Raw genomic sequence first — 14304 nt, forward strand, 5'->3', positions numbered from 1 at the left:
TTTGATGAGTATGTGCTTAGCTTAGAAGTTACGGATGTGTGTGTGTGTGTGTGTATGAGCTTTGTTCTGCTTTCATCGTCTTGTTGTTTTTCATGAGGTCATATAAATACCTATAGAGTAGGTACTTATATATGACTGGTATATACACATATACTGACAACTTCTGAGCTATTTACACTTCGGAAAGCTATCCTTGACCGGAGAAGAAAGAGAAAACGGAGTGGCGTTAGTCATCCTTAAATACTTTGCCACCGAGAAATTTAAAAAAGAAGGAGAATCAGAAAGAGCGAGCTCTGTTATATACAATGAAAAGGTAAAAAGAACGAAGACTAGAGGTCGTCGACGAAGAAGAGAAAGAGTAAAGAAAAAAGAGTTGAGGTGTTCATGCGAGAGTATGGCCCAAGAAAAGCTCAAAGAAGATATCGATGATAGCTAAGCTAGGTCGGATAGGTCGGGTATGAAAAAAAGAGGCTAGGATATTAGGTCGAGAAGGTAGTTTGGTATATAATACAAAGAAAAGACTTTTTCACTCCTTGGTTTTACTTCTTCTGCTGTGGCTGCTCCTGTTCCGGCGAAGGCGGTAACTGCGGTTGCGGCATTCCCTATATCACCGTTAAATCAGCCCCAAACCTCTTCGAACATATCACAATATAATAGTAGAAGAACTCACCTCCGTCAAAATCTTCGACAAACTAGTCTTCATCCCCGCCATCATCTCCTCCTGTGCCTTCCTATCCGCCTCTAAAATCTCGGCGCCATGTTCCTTCAACCCCCTAGTAATCTCATCGTACCACTGTTGGCCTCTCTCCCTCACCAAATCCTGCGGTAATTTTTCTTCCTTAACTTCCTTGGGTTTCATCCCCAACAAACCAGCTAAGAAATCTCCACCACCGCTGGATTTTCTGTGTTTTTTCTGTTCTTCTATTTTCTTTTGTAATTCGGCGCGGGCTATTGCATCCCTCTTTGCGAATTCCGTGGGGATGTGAGAACCTTCTGGGAAGGATTTGAGATCCTCTCGTAAATCGACGTGGCCCATCGCTGCGATAAACTCCAAGAAGGGGATTAAAGCCACAAGTTCCTTATCCCTCGGATTTCCCGTCCACTTCTTCATCTTAATCGCATTCTCCGGCTGATCACTCCACGCTTCCGGCTTCGTATCAATCATAATGACCTTCGACAAATCCCGATTCAGATACGTAAGATCCTTAATATATTTCCCTCTTTTATACTTCGTAGCTTCGCGGTATAACTGATGACACGTCCTAAACGGATCTAGCTTTGCGACTATGGGAGCAGCCATGACGTTCGGTTGTGATGTGAAGATGACGATTTCGTAGTATTGTCCTAGATAGGTTAGGAAGTATTCCACACCCGGGCGCTTCGCTGTTCTCCAACCGTGTTCTCGGGTCCATTCGGAGTGGACTAACATGTCTTCGAGGGAGATGACGAGGGTGTAGGGTCTATATGTATCCTTTGTCATATCCGGGAGGAGTTTATCGCCATTAGGGAGGTTATAGTAATCCAATACTTCGTTAAGACGGGACATAATTCGGTTATAAAACAGCATGAAACCCCATCCGTTCGGTTCGTCTGGGTGTGCATCGATCTCTTCTTGGGTTTCCCAGTTACGGCCTAGGTAGATTACACCGCCGATACCGCTGAGCATGAAGAATGTGAAGAGGTATGTGGCTAGACGTTCACGTTTTCGGTCGGTGGACGAGACGTATTCATGGTTTCCACCGCCGGAGCCTCGGGATTGAGAGGATTTGATGGGGTCCCGGGAACGTTCGGAGGATGTGGGGTCGGGTTTTGTAGCGAGGGTGGTGGTGTATTGGTCTGGAGTTGGAGGGATGCCTTGGTCGAGGAGGGTTCGAGGGTCGAATTTTGGCATGCCCGAGGATTCTGCTTCAGAGGTTTCGGTGGGTTCGGGCCGGATTGGTTCTGTACTCTCGTTGCTCTTGGGGATTTGATCTATCGACGAGTAGGAAGGAGAGTCTGATGAAGAACTCTGGTCATTGGGACGTTTTTTTCTCGCATAGCTTCGTTTTGTGATATGCGACAATGGCAATGCGAAGGAGTTCCTGGCAGATGTCGTCGACGACCTCAATAAAGATGTAGAGTAGAATCGACCAGAGTATCGGGATAGCGAGGGTGTTATGATTGTTCGCGAGGACTTTTGGAGCAGCCGCCCCGCCATGATCTTAGCGGGTAGCATTTGGGGGGGTACGCGGGGAGCCGCTTCAAGCGGGCTGTTCCTTTGCTATGATAGGAAGAGGACTCTCAATTGACAGTTCCTTAGTTATCGATGCCGTGGGCTGACCGACTTGATCTCGAACCGTAATAATTATGGCGATGTCGATATCGTCGATGAGATGCCAGTGAAGTTGAAGTTGAAGTTGAAGTTCGTCGTCGTCTAAATTTGGTCCAAAATCAGATCCAAAAAATTCCGCCAAGAAAAAAAACACAACTATAAATTCTCCTCCTCTTCCCTTCCACTTCATTTCTCTTTCTTCCTCTTCTCTCCTCAGAAAGTTGACACCCTCGAAATTTGGCCTGAAAATTTTACATCTTCTTCGACATTGCCAGGTTGACTTGTACTGTTTATACTCTTCATCTTTTTAAAGAGGGAGGGTGTGGACGCCCGTGGGGAGAAGAATTTTCTCGTATTCCCAAAGAACAGCCACCGATTCTCCTTTTATTAGGATTATGTGAAGTGATTGTCCCGTAAATACGATACATCTTATTATTCTGATACCATCGTGATCATTGCGTACCATATACTACTCTCGTCAGATACAGATCACGATGACTGATAGTGGCGGACGTGTAGTCATTTGTACACTTCGTTTTTTGTAATTCAAGAAGCATATACAAGATTCAAAAGATAAAAAAGAAAAGAATGGAAAAAATAGAAAAATGAAAAAAAAAAAAAAAAAAAAAAGAAAGGTATATTCACATTCACCTCACTTTCGCTCCCATTTCACCTTCCCCAAGTATCATTTTTTTCAAACCGCCTGCTCAGGCTCTTTGTACACAACACCAATTAAGAAACAAGGAGGGTAGGCAATTAATTATACCAGTACTCCTGCTTGACAAAGTCAGCCATGGTCTTCGGGTCCTCTGGGGCATCGGAATCTATTTCAAAAACGAGATTAGTTAGCAGTTTGCATCGATCATATGCATGTGACAAGAAAAAAACATACGCGCATCCTCAGGTCCAACGTATTCCATCTTGATAACATTGCCGCACTCGGTGCATCGCTCGACAGGTCGCGAGCGGGAAAGAGTCAACCACATGGTGACGTGGGAGTCCTATATATCATATCCCATTTAGTACTTTACTTTTCCCATATATCAACTTCTAGATAGGTATTAGAACATACAGCTGGAAAACCAGTGCATCCGACGTAGCTATACCAAAACCCCGTTAGCACACCTCATACCCCCAAGAATAGAGGAAGGAGGTATACATACTGCTCCTCACCAGCACTCTTAGCAATAATCGGGTTCTCCATAGTTCCTACCCCCCGGAATCAGCCCCATTCCCCAGTATATATATCAATATAAAAGGAAGATGTTACCCAATCGACTAGCATCCAAAGGCTTCATATTAAACACATCAATCCCCTCCATCTTTCCCAAAATTTCAAGACGTTCAAGACCAGTCGCCTGTTCCAAATCGGTAGGAACGGTACCAGGCTGAGCTCCGGGACCGACGAGATCGGATGCAACCTTGATTTCTGTATATCATCCCCACCACTTCGAATTAGATAATCCCTCTTCGATAAGGGTGTTCATATAGAGAGGGAAAAGGTATATTGTACCAGAGAGCGACTTCAAAGTACCAGGTCCGGTAACCTCTGGCTCGTGGTGGTGAGAATGTCCTCCTCCTAGTAATTCCGAAGAAAAAAAAATCATGTCATATCAGCATTCACTCATCCATATCAAATCCTCAATATCGCCGTTATATCCCTCTGATCTTCCCAATTGTCCATCAAAATACCCTATACCCCCCATCATTCCACCAAATCACCGCTCTCAGCCGACGAGAATGGAAAAAAGAAGGTATGACATACTAGCAACAACACTCTTCGAAAAAGCCCTCCTCGCAACCACCGGCTTGAATCCCTGCGCCACCACAGCGCGACGAGCAGTAGCAATAACCGATCTTGAGAACATCGTATATAATTATCGGAGTATCCGCTTTGGTATAAAAAGATGAAGGGGATTAGCGGGTTGTCGGTAATTTCAATTGGGGTCGTGATAGTATAAGTAGTCGGCAGAGCGGAGAGTTGTCGTTAAAGGCCTTTTTCGGGTGTTTCTGGTTGGTTGAGAGGAAACTCGCCCCGGCAAAAATTATGACGCTTCGGAAGCCTTACTTTACTTTCAGACAACACATTCTGAGCAGGTGGCCTGACTTCAACATCATCAAAACACTCTAATACAACATCATCTACTAGAACTACAAAGAAGGACGTTCATGTCATCGATTATGGAAATTAGAATACACTTTATAATATACAGCTGCATCATGAAAACTGCAATTTTCATACGCCATAAAGATAATATATTTTGCGGGCATTAAAAAAAAAAAGAAGCTCAGGCTCTTAATCAAAATAAAAGAAATCCCCACCTATGCATACCCACTTTCCATTCTATACTTCCTCCTCCTCCTCTTCATAACCCCCCACCTCCAATGGATACCGCCAAAGTCTAAACCAGACTACTCAAAGTTATCACTCCGATCAACCCACAAATCCTCCAGCTCATTGAAATTCTGGAAATGCAACGGTCGGTGCAAATCACTATAAAACGGCAATGGCGTATCAATCTTCACATGATACGGCTTCTTCTCCGCTCCATCACTAAACTGCGCCCCCAGGAAACTATAATTCCACACACCATTCTCAGGAACTAAGAAGTATCCCAAAATCTTATCAGACAACAAAAGCTGACACTTCTCTCCCATGTCCATCTTGAACCCTTGTGGCATCTCTCCGCCGCTCGGGTCTTTATTCTGTGCTCCCCATTCGTATCCACCGGGTGTGAGGCCCCAAGCGCTCAATGACACCGCACCGGAAACCAAAGCGACATCGATCGTGATAGTCTTGGAATCCCAGTCCTTATGCGCGGCCATCATCTTGGAATGTTGTGTCACATCATACGCACTCATGTAGCTGGTCTCGGCTCCGCTCTGTGTGTGAATCCATCCCAAAGCCTCCATACCCGCCTCCTTCGTCAAGTATTCATGCTGCGGCAAGTGTCGTGGTAGCTGCACGCTCGTAGTATTCCCCACCTGTGGCACCATCACAAAACATTTGATCTCCTTCACTTGGTCATTGTCCGGAGGCGAAGATCCGTAGATATAAGCAGCAACTTGCATCCTCAAATCCGAGATCATGATGAACTTCTTGAGAATATTCTTAGGCATGATATAAGTAAACTTGCTGCCCTCACCAAGATCATCGGCAGAGATGTAAATGTTGTTCGATCGGCTCCGAAGGTTGTTGGCTGCGATTGCACGGGTCCTCCATTCCGTCTTGGAAGCGAAAGCACCTTGTTCGTACTGTGTCGTAGTGTACGTCAACATTTTGTCACCGTGAACGTTAACAGTTTCCGTCAACGTCGCCGTCAACTGTTTCTGCTCTTGCTGCTGCTTGTCCATCTCCGCTGCTTGCTGACGCTGCAAACTTGGTGCAGAAATCTCCATACCAAGAATGATATCACGGACTTCGGAACTTGTCAAACTCGACGTGTTAACATTGTTTTTCTTTCCGTAATCATTGAGAATCAGGTCGCGCAGGCTAGTTTCAACCTTGACCCAGCGCTCGTCACTGAGCGAGGGCCAGATGTGATGCTCCTCGGTGATGACTGTCTTGTCGGGTCGGAGTAACAGTTTGGTCTTGTCCTGATTGACATGGAGCGCACGGAGGATAAGGATGAGACGGGAGAAGGCGGTGTAAGACGAGATCGACTTGAGCCAATCATCGTACAAGTTGAACAGCACCATCTGAGGCTCAGTTGCAGCCAAGATCATGTCTCCCAACTTTTCGATCTTCATGGCAGCCTGGAATGGAAGCTGCAACTCGGAAGCACGGATCGAGATATTCGGGAAGTCAAGCAGATGCACCTCAAGAGGATCCAAGAGACCCTTTCTCGTGACAATGAGTTGCTTCGGTTGATCTTCGACTGGTAGCGAACGAATCAAAGCTGCCACTTCCTCGGCCGTCTTCCACTTGGCAAGCTGTCCAAGACGTTTCTGACCAGCCCAAACCGCAGTTACGATGATCTTCAAGAACAACTGCCCAGATCTAGGATTGAAGATAAAGATAGCACCGTTAATCGGCTTGGTTGTCAAGTTACCTTCGAATGTCTTGTGGATGGTGACACGGTAAGTATTGGAGTCGTCGATGAATAATTGAATCTGGTTGCTGAAGAGCTCGGAGTAGTTCTGCGAATTCAAGAAGTCCTGGCTAGATTCCGAGGCATACAACTGGAGACCCTTCCTAATACGTTCACGCAAAACGTACAAAGCCGGGTTGGCCTTCATGATCTTGGCCATGGCCTGCTGCATCAATTGCTTCATACCAGGGAACCAGTTACCGTAGGCATCGTACAGGTTGTATGCGAGATCGATAGCAATCATACAACCAGTCGGTGCAGGATAAATCGATAGCGAGTCGGTGGTGTAGTCCAAGAACTTGGCTCTCACGTAACGAGAGATGTCGTGACTGTCGTAATCTCCGTAACGCAGTTGAACGTCGACCCAGAATTTGTTGGCGGTAGTCTCATAGCTGTCTTTGGTATCATGAAGCAACGATGGTCGCGAAACCTGCCACTTGTTCGAAGCGAATAGCAAGATATCTGCGGCAGAGCTGTTCATCTTGTAAGACTTTCTGGGATGGATAGTTTCCTTCTGCACGGTTTCGATACCAAGAGCCTCCATTTCCTGGTCAAGGACTTGGCACAAATCGAAGGTCGTAGACTCGTGAATCTTCTGCCACAAATGGGCTCTGAAGATCTGAATCAACGAAATTTTCAGCGTTGGAATTTTACCGTGCAAGAAGATACCCGTCAAATCAAGCTGGACAACGAAACCGACATAGACATTGGCACGATTGATCGTTGGACTCCACCATAATGTGAAACGACGGTTAGGAATCTGGTTCAAACCGGATCTCTGAGCGTTGGTCAACTTCTTGAACTTCATGGATTCTTCGAAACCAGATGCACGTTCCCAGAAGAGACCTTCCCAGGATGGGAAAGCGGTAGCTTTGAACAGCGTGTGCTCGAGAATTGTTTCAACACCACCAAGGGCTTGGATAACGTCGGTTCTGTAAGCATTCAAGTTCCAAAGCTTTCCGTCGTGGCGGCCAGAAGTCCACCAGAATGGCGCGCTGCGCATCATCTGATATTGCTTGAAGATCATCCGAACACGCCAGCCCTTGTCGAAGGCCAGCGTGCTCCGGTCCTTTTGGAAGAGGGTATTGATACGAGGAATACCACGGTCCCAAGAGTCTTCCAAGTCCTCAAGAGTCAATCGCCGACCAGCATTATTGGCTTCAGCTCTCTTCATGGCGTACTCGCTCCAAACTCGCTGTGAGTCGATGAATTCGGTTTCCCAAGGCGACAGGTATCTGAAGATGTTTGGAATAAGAGTATCCTCGTCGTGCGTCATACCTGCACGGAAATGGCTGATACCAGTGTCTGTTTGCTTCGACCACCGACGGTCACTTGTCGGGATGAGAATGTGAGACCCAGAAATCATACCCAAACCTCCCAGTTCTTTCGGTGTGTAGAACACGGCCGGAGGGAAACGGGAAGGCATCTTGGAGTTCAATCCTATCTTCACTCGAGTCTGGATCTTGTTTTCGCACTTGACAATGGTATCAAGAAGTTCTGTTGTCGATATGGCGGCTTCACGGTAATAGGTAAACAGGGCAATCAAGCTCGTGTTCCACTTATTCGCAATCTTCGTGAAAGTAGTAGATCCCGAAGACATGAGGATCTGGCGGATCCTGTTGTTGAATTTGGTGACATCCTCCTCTGTGACACGCAAGAAAGCATGGGCTGTTCGCTCTTTCGAGGAATTGTTGACGAGTGACCAGACACTGTCCTTCACCGGGAACTCGTTGTTCTGGTTTCTGCAAATTGGCAATATTCTAACCTCGAAGCCGCACATGGAAAAGAGGAGATTGGGATTATCTCTGCTGTAAACGCTTGCAAAGGTTTCATCCCATTCAATAGTCGTGATACTTCGGGGTAGTCGGTTGGCAAGCAACCACCAGGTAGCCTTACCTAAGTTGACATCGTGTCGCATCAGGCGCATACGCGAATCACGCGGCCAGCACTTCTTGTTCTTGTATCCAATGACATTCTCAAAGTTGGGGTCAGGTTGTTCAGTCAAGAATCGCTGGATGAGGTCGCGAGCTTCATCAGCCGAAAAGCGGAAGAGGATGTGGATCTTGTCGACGTATCTGGTGTAGAGACGGATTGGGTGTGCGGATTCCGTAGCAGCATCCTTGAATTGAAGGAATTCGTTGGGAATGCCCGGAGGCCCAGCGATCTCCGTAGCACGTTCCAAACCAAGAAGTAAGAGATCGATGATCAAACCGTAGTACTGGAAGACGAAGGCAGAGAACTGGAGACCACGAATCAAGCCATAGGTATTGGTGTGGTTCATATCCTTGTAGTTCAAGGAGACGTTGTTCTTGGCAGAAATGTAATCGGCTAAATTATGATCCATGATGAGTCGCAGAAGACGGTTGAGGAGTGTAAGGTCGATCTTTTCCGCAACCTTCGAGAGCTGAGTCTCAAGCAGGACGTTGCATTCTCCATCCTTGGTCTCCCAAACATCCTTCAGGTTGTTGATTCCTTGAGTCCATTTGTAGACAAGGAGGGGTGGAACTTCGCTGTCAGAGGGCTTGATCCAGTTGGGGAACAGGTGGCGTTGCTCAGCTTGATACCATAGGTATTGATCTAAGTATGCGTCGGTGATCTTCTCGATTGGCTCAACATCATAAACGGGGTTGATGTCGGAATAGTTGTCGTTCATGTCGATTCCAACTTCCTTGAAAGCACGCTGAGTTAACAAGAATCGCTTGATTCTGGCTAGGGTCGTACCAGGAGAGTCATAGGCCTGTTCGATGAGGGCCAACTCTTCTCTCTGGCTCTGGTTCAAACGTCCTTTCACGGAGTATGCCTCCCTGAGACGTTCGAGGGCGAGGATGAGGATCTTGGTATCGTGCTTGTAAGAAACGGACGGGAATGGGATTGGAGAGAACTTTCGGGACTCCAGCCAATGAACAGTGGTCGTATAGATAGCAACACCCTCCTCAGAAGAAACATATGGACCGTCCTTGAGGTAATTGTGCTGGCGCTCCTGCTCAGCTTTCAACCAGAGACGAGTCAGACGACCCAAATTCTTCTTCGCAACTGTCTTATCCACAGTGGCACCACGCCGGATACGTTCTCTGTTGTAGTGAGCAACGCTGACCCACCAATCGGCCTTGGCTTTCACATAACGCAAAATGACGTTCTCAATAGGAGCTGGTAAACCGGGCACCTTCCAGGGGATATTTGACTTCCAACATCTCCAAGCTTCCGACAAGTGCGCCAGGACAACATTGACCTTGTTCTGTTTAATCCCTTCCGGCATCATGTCCGTAAGGTCAGCCATGACACTCGCTCTAAGTTCCAAATCGAAATGAGACTCCACACGCTGCTTCGTGACAGTCTTCGCAACGCCCTTGGAATGTCTACCCTCGAATTGACGGGCGAGCAAGTTTCCAAGCCAACGCTCAAGAAGTGGAATAATACCACGAAGGAAGAAAAGCCAAACACGCCACGCTGGAGCCCAGAAACCGCACCCAGGGCCTTTACCAACTGGACCGCCATTGAACCGGTAATATATAAGATGCTTCAAATCTTTGCAAGCACGAATCTGCCTCATGAGTTTGTACTTGTAACGGTACATACCCGTCAGTTGACCGACGTGGTTAAATGCATAAAGAATACCATCAGCGAGCTGGAAAGCATCAATGTTGCCAAGACGATACTGAACTTGTGCATCGACAATCAGTTTGGTAAGACGAAGGATTTCTCGCATCAAATGGAAAGCATTTCCGAAACGAGACTTCTTTCGCTCTTTAGTTGTCAACGTCTTGACGGGCTTCAAGTTGAAATTGTAATCCAGATGCAGATAGGTGAGGTTCTTTCGATGAATGAGCAACTGCAAAGCATTGAAACCCTGTCGGACAACTTGCAAACCTGCCTCGACCCAATCAATTGTTGTACTCTGGAAGAACTTGGTCCCTCTTAAGCTTCGGAGAAGGTTTTGCTTGTTTTGACTCTTCGGTGGTCGGAAATGCAGTTCGTTGAGAACGTAACCCTTCAACAACTTCTGGTATGATACCCTGACTTTGACTGGCTGACTAGCAGGTACGTGTTCGAGGTACCAGTTTTTCACCAACGGGATATCCTGAGCTCGAACCATGCGCCCACTGCGCTTATTGAATGGAAATGGTGCCCACCACAGTTGGATGGCACTGGCAGTATTTTCAGTGTAGAGTTCCTCCTCTTCTAAGAATGGTTGCACCTCTTCGGGGAGCTCGAAATCATCCTCCTCCACTCCAGCTCCTAGTACGTCGTCTTCGATGCTCGAGATAGCGTTAGCAGCGCGAACCTCTCGACTACTAATCGGGGCGATGACGGGGTCGAAATAGAATGCTGGGAGATCAGGGTCGTCGGCGCGAACATAACAGACCTGCGGGTCGTGGTAGCTCGAAATCCTGACAGATCGCGGGAGTGAGTTATACAAGTATGGAAATGCAACCTTGTACTCCGTTCTGATCGGAGCACGGAAGATAATGCGTTCAATGGCATTGAACTCTCCAAAGTCTTCGTTGGTGTCGATATCCTTGTACAACGGCTCAAATCGGGGTCCTCCGGGAATAGCCACATTAAGCGCCTTGGCGGTAAAGAAAGACTCTCTATCAAAAAGATAAAAATAGTTGTGGTCGTTCACGTCGCTCAGCAGCTGATGCGATAAACGATATAGATTGGCCATCTGAGGCAAATTCAAGTTCCATTTCTTGTAGCTGGGGCCATTGGCATGAGGCGTATCGACAAGCGGGCGATGGTCGTAGAACCATTCGTATACATGCTCATCTTCGGCTTCATCCAAGTCCATCTGAATCGGCTCGAGTGGTTCGACATCTTCGATGTTTTCGCTGTATGACAATGGCGGTTCTTCGTCGTCGAATACCGGAAATCGCATACGCTTGAAGTGTCGTCTGTCTGCCTTTTCTCGCCTCATGACCGTCCACATTGTCGCCCATTGTGCTTCGAAAACTGGGGGTATTACTCGAGGAACTTCATTGACGAGGGTCAAACAACCATTGACGTGATAGAGAACCCGAACATCACGTTGGGATTCCCATGGCATAGGCATATTCTCTAATAGTTTGAGGACAGCATGTGGCTAGAAAGATGAAATAGTCATGTTAGTCGCGTCTATACTGGGTCGTACGCCTTTTCAGAGAAACCATCCACATAGGACCTGTTTAGCGTACGCAACTTCCTCGCACAACATATGGGGTGGGGTGGGTGGTGAGCCTTACCATGTATTTCAAACTACCAAGATATGCCCTCTTATCAGCCGAGAATTTCTTCTGGCTGACATCTCCAATATCCTTCACAATTTTCCGCAGATGCTCCGGTGGCATGTCACTCTTTTGAGTCTATACAGATATCGCCATTAGCAAAGCTCCCAGCAGCTGTAAGAAGTTTAATTACCTACCTCGACAAATCCACCCTTCCTCTTCTCGCCAAAGCGACTCTTCTGAGTCCTTAACCATTCCTTCTTCTTCTGTTCCAGCTTCACCGCCTGCGGGTCAGCAGTAGGGCGATAGCCTGGTGGAGGTGGAGCTGTCAACGGTACACTAGGCCCCGGAGGCGCCCCCGCCATCATCGGACCAGACCATCCTGGTGGAGGTGGTAGACCCGCCATCTTGGAGCTGTTTCGTCGATCAAGCCAAGTTTCGTGTTAGCAGTTAAGTAGACCTAGAGCTGTGTACGCGCTTCACGCGTCGAAAGTCGGTTCTTACGTTGGTTATAGAGGTTGATGATGGTTCTTGGAGTCAGATGCGATGGATTTGTGGTCCGAGTCGCGTCGGCCTCCAATGGATTGGTAATGTAGAGAGATATATGATGTCTGTTTGATGGGAGGCGATGGAGGTCTGAATATGCGCCATGAGTCTCGTTCTTGCTGTTGGAAAACTTTGGGAGACAAACGAGGCTAGCCTATTCGGACTAGGCTCTTTCCTGCGTTGAGTGTTTGACAATGCGTTGCTGCTTCCCAACTAGGAATGTTTGTCCCATAGGGCTTTGTGCCCTCAACAAACGAACGGGGTTGTTTCAACGCTAACGAAAAAGATTTCGATACTGTGCTTCACCATACTGCGACAAGACGACCCATCTCGACATCGACATCTTCAATCTAACCGACAGCTTTACCGACCCGCCGACACCCTCGTCCGACTTTAATCATCATGACTTCCTCCAGAATCACCTACGTACGTTCCCTTACGTTATAATACGCTGTCAGACGATAATTGCTAACATTTTAATTCAACAGAGACGGAGAAATCCGTAAGTAATGCCCTTACGACGATACGATTTCCGACGATAGCGATTTCATACGACCTGTTGGACTTTGAACAAAGATAGAACAGAAGATTCTGACGACAATTTGATGGATATAGGTACAACACTCGCAGCAACCGTATCCGCGTCGTCAAGACCCCAGGCGGTGCTCTCCGAGCTCTACACATTAAGAAGAGAGGATCGGCTCCACGATGCGGTGACTGCAAGATCAAGCTCGCTGGTGTAAGTGGAATATCCGAAATTCTGGACGAGAGAAGCTTCGAGGTGGCGGTTGTCCTGGTCAATATGTAGATGGAATGTTGGGATCAATCGGAAATATACAATTGGGATACGACATGATGAGTTATTTTGAAGAGGGAAACATCGACATCTTCTAGAGAGAAACACCGCTTCGAACTTTGTACAATGAGGAGAAAGAAACATACAATAAAACGAACAGGAGGAGGAAGAGGAAGATGAGCAGTTGGATGGACCACGATATAAATGACAGGACAATGGCTACTTCGAAACAATGGCATGGTCGACATCTCGGAGCTTGATATTGGATACTAACGGAGCATTTTCTCACCACAGATTCCAGCTCTCCGCCCACGAGAATACGCCCAGGTCTCTAAGCCAACAAAGACCGTCTCGAGAGCATATGGTGGTTCCCGCTGCGGTAACTGCGTTCAGGATCGTATCGTCCGTGCCTTCCTGATCGAGGAACAAAAGATTGTCAAGAAGGTTCGTCAGATATTCTTCATTCATGAGCGCACCCCCCCAAAGAAACGACGTAGCTAATGCATCTATCAAAATATAGGTCCTCAAGGAAGCCGCTGCCAAGAAGAAATAAACGTAGCGAACCTTTGTTTTTCTTTTGTATCTATCTTATCTTTTCGCACTTTCTTCTTCGGCACGGGTTTATAATGATCCTTTTCCCATGGGCTGGTGTTCATTCTTGTTCTGTACATCTTATGCATCTTCTTCCGTCCGACCTCCTCTATACCACCGACTCGTTATATACACTCCGCCACCCAATTCTACACTTTCGACGCGTGGAGAATGCCCGAGGGATTGATTGGGGGGCCGATAGATATCATGTTGATAATAATTCTTGCTTAATATCAGCATGCTCTCGAACTCAGGCCGGTTCGGCCAATAGCTTGAATCAAACCACCATTCCAAGCTCCGCTACCGGACCTTTCACCTCCATTACGAACCTCATTTTTAATTTGTAGATACCGTAGACCACATTTATAGCTCAAAGCAGGTCCATATCATTCCGTGATGCTCGGAAAGTTGTTAACCCGCGTTGAGCCGTCAAATGTGACAAAACTTCCCACCCAAATGCACACAAATCTAAACTGGGATTCGGAAACCGGAGTCACGGCGCGCAGCGGGTCAGCTCGAAGATAGTGAGCCCTATCATGATGACTTCTTCATCCTTCCCGCAGCTTCAGTCGCCGCTATCCTTCTCAGGCTTAAAATACTCGCATGTATTGTAGTTTTAACTTCAGCTCTATCACTCATGAAAAGGTGATATCGGAATTCCACTTTGCGCATCAAACCTCACTAAACCGTACGTCATAGCCACGCTAAACAGGCCGCATCGCGACTTCACACGACTCGGCAGTCTACCGCGACAGACCGTGTCTTCCT

The 14304-nt window shown here is 47.2% G+C and overlaps 4 protein-coding genes across 4 annotated transcripts; 1 reads left to right on the plus strand and 3 right to left on the minus strand.

Annotated features, from left to right (window-relative positions):
• Positions 1-539: 539 nt before the first annotated feature.
• DFL_005305 (uncharacterized protein) lies at positions 540-2215 on the minus strand (the record flags this gene model as incomplete). Its single annotated transcript, XM_067634543.1, has 2 exons — positions 540-602; positions 671-2215. The coding sequence occupies 2 exons, from the start codon at positions 2213-2215 to the stop codon at positions 540-542; spliced, it is 1608 nt and encodes a 535-aa protein (XP_067492601.1).
• Positions 2216-3067: 852 nt separating this feature from the next.
• Positions 3068-4179, minus strand: DFL_005306 (uncharacterized protein; the record flags this gene model as incomplete). Its single annotated transcript, XM_067634544.1, has 7 exons — positions 3068-3135; positions 3204-3312; positions 3384-3411; positions 3475-3520; positions 3582-3740; positions 3825-3890; positions 4077-4179. The coding sequence occupies 7 exons, from the start codon at positions 4177-4179 to the stop codon at positions 3068-3070; spliced, it is 579 nt and encodes a 192-aa protein (XP_067492602.1).
• Positions 4180-4723: 544 nt separating this feature from the next.
• Positions 4724-12010, minus strand: DFL_005307 (uncharacterized protein; the record flags this gene model as incomplete). Its single annotated transcript, XM_067634545.1, has 3 exons — positions 4724-11482; positions 11622-11741; positions 11801-12010. 3 exons carry the CDS (start codon positions 12008-12010, stop codon positions 4724-4726), a joined length of 7089 nt encoding a protein of 2362 aa, XP_067492603.1.
• Positions 12011-12551: 541 nt separating this feature from the next.
• Positions 12552-13498, plus strand: DFL_005308 (60S ribosomal protein eL34; the record flags this gene model as incomplete). The annotated part of the gene is made up of 5 exons (XM_067634546.1): positions 12552-12575; positions 12638-12651; positions 12765-12888; positions 13240-13389; positions 13466-13498. 5 exons carry the CDS (start codon positions 12552-12554, stop codon positions 13496-13498), a joined length of 345 nt encoding a protein of 114 aa, XP_067492604.1.
• Positions 13499-14304: the final 806 nt, after the last annotated feature.

This window comes from Arthrobotrys flagrans (genome assembly GCF_004000055.1).
Source record: "Arthrobotrys flagrans strain CBS H-5679 chromosome Unknown unitig_0, whole genome shotgun sequence".
Classification (NCBI taxonomy): domain Eukaryota; kingdom Fungi; phylum Ascomycota; class Orbiliomycetes; order Orbiliales; family Orbiliaceae; genus Arthrobotrys; species Arthrobotrys flagrans.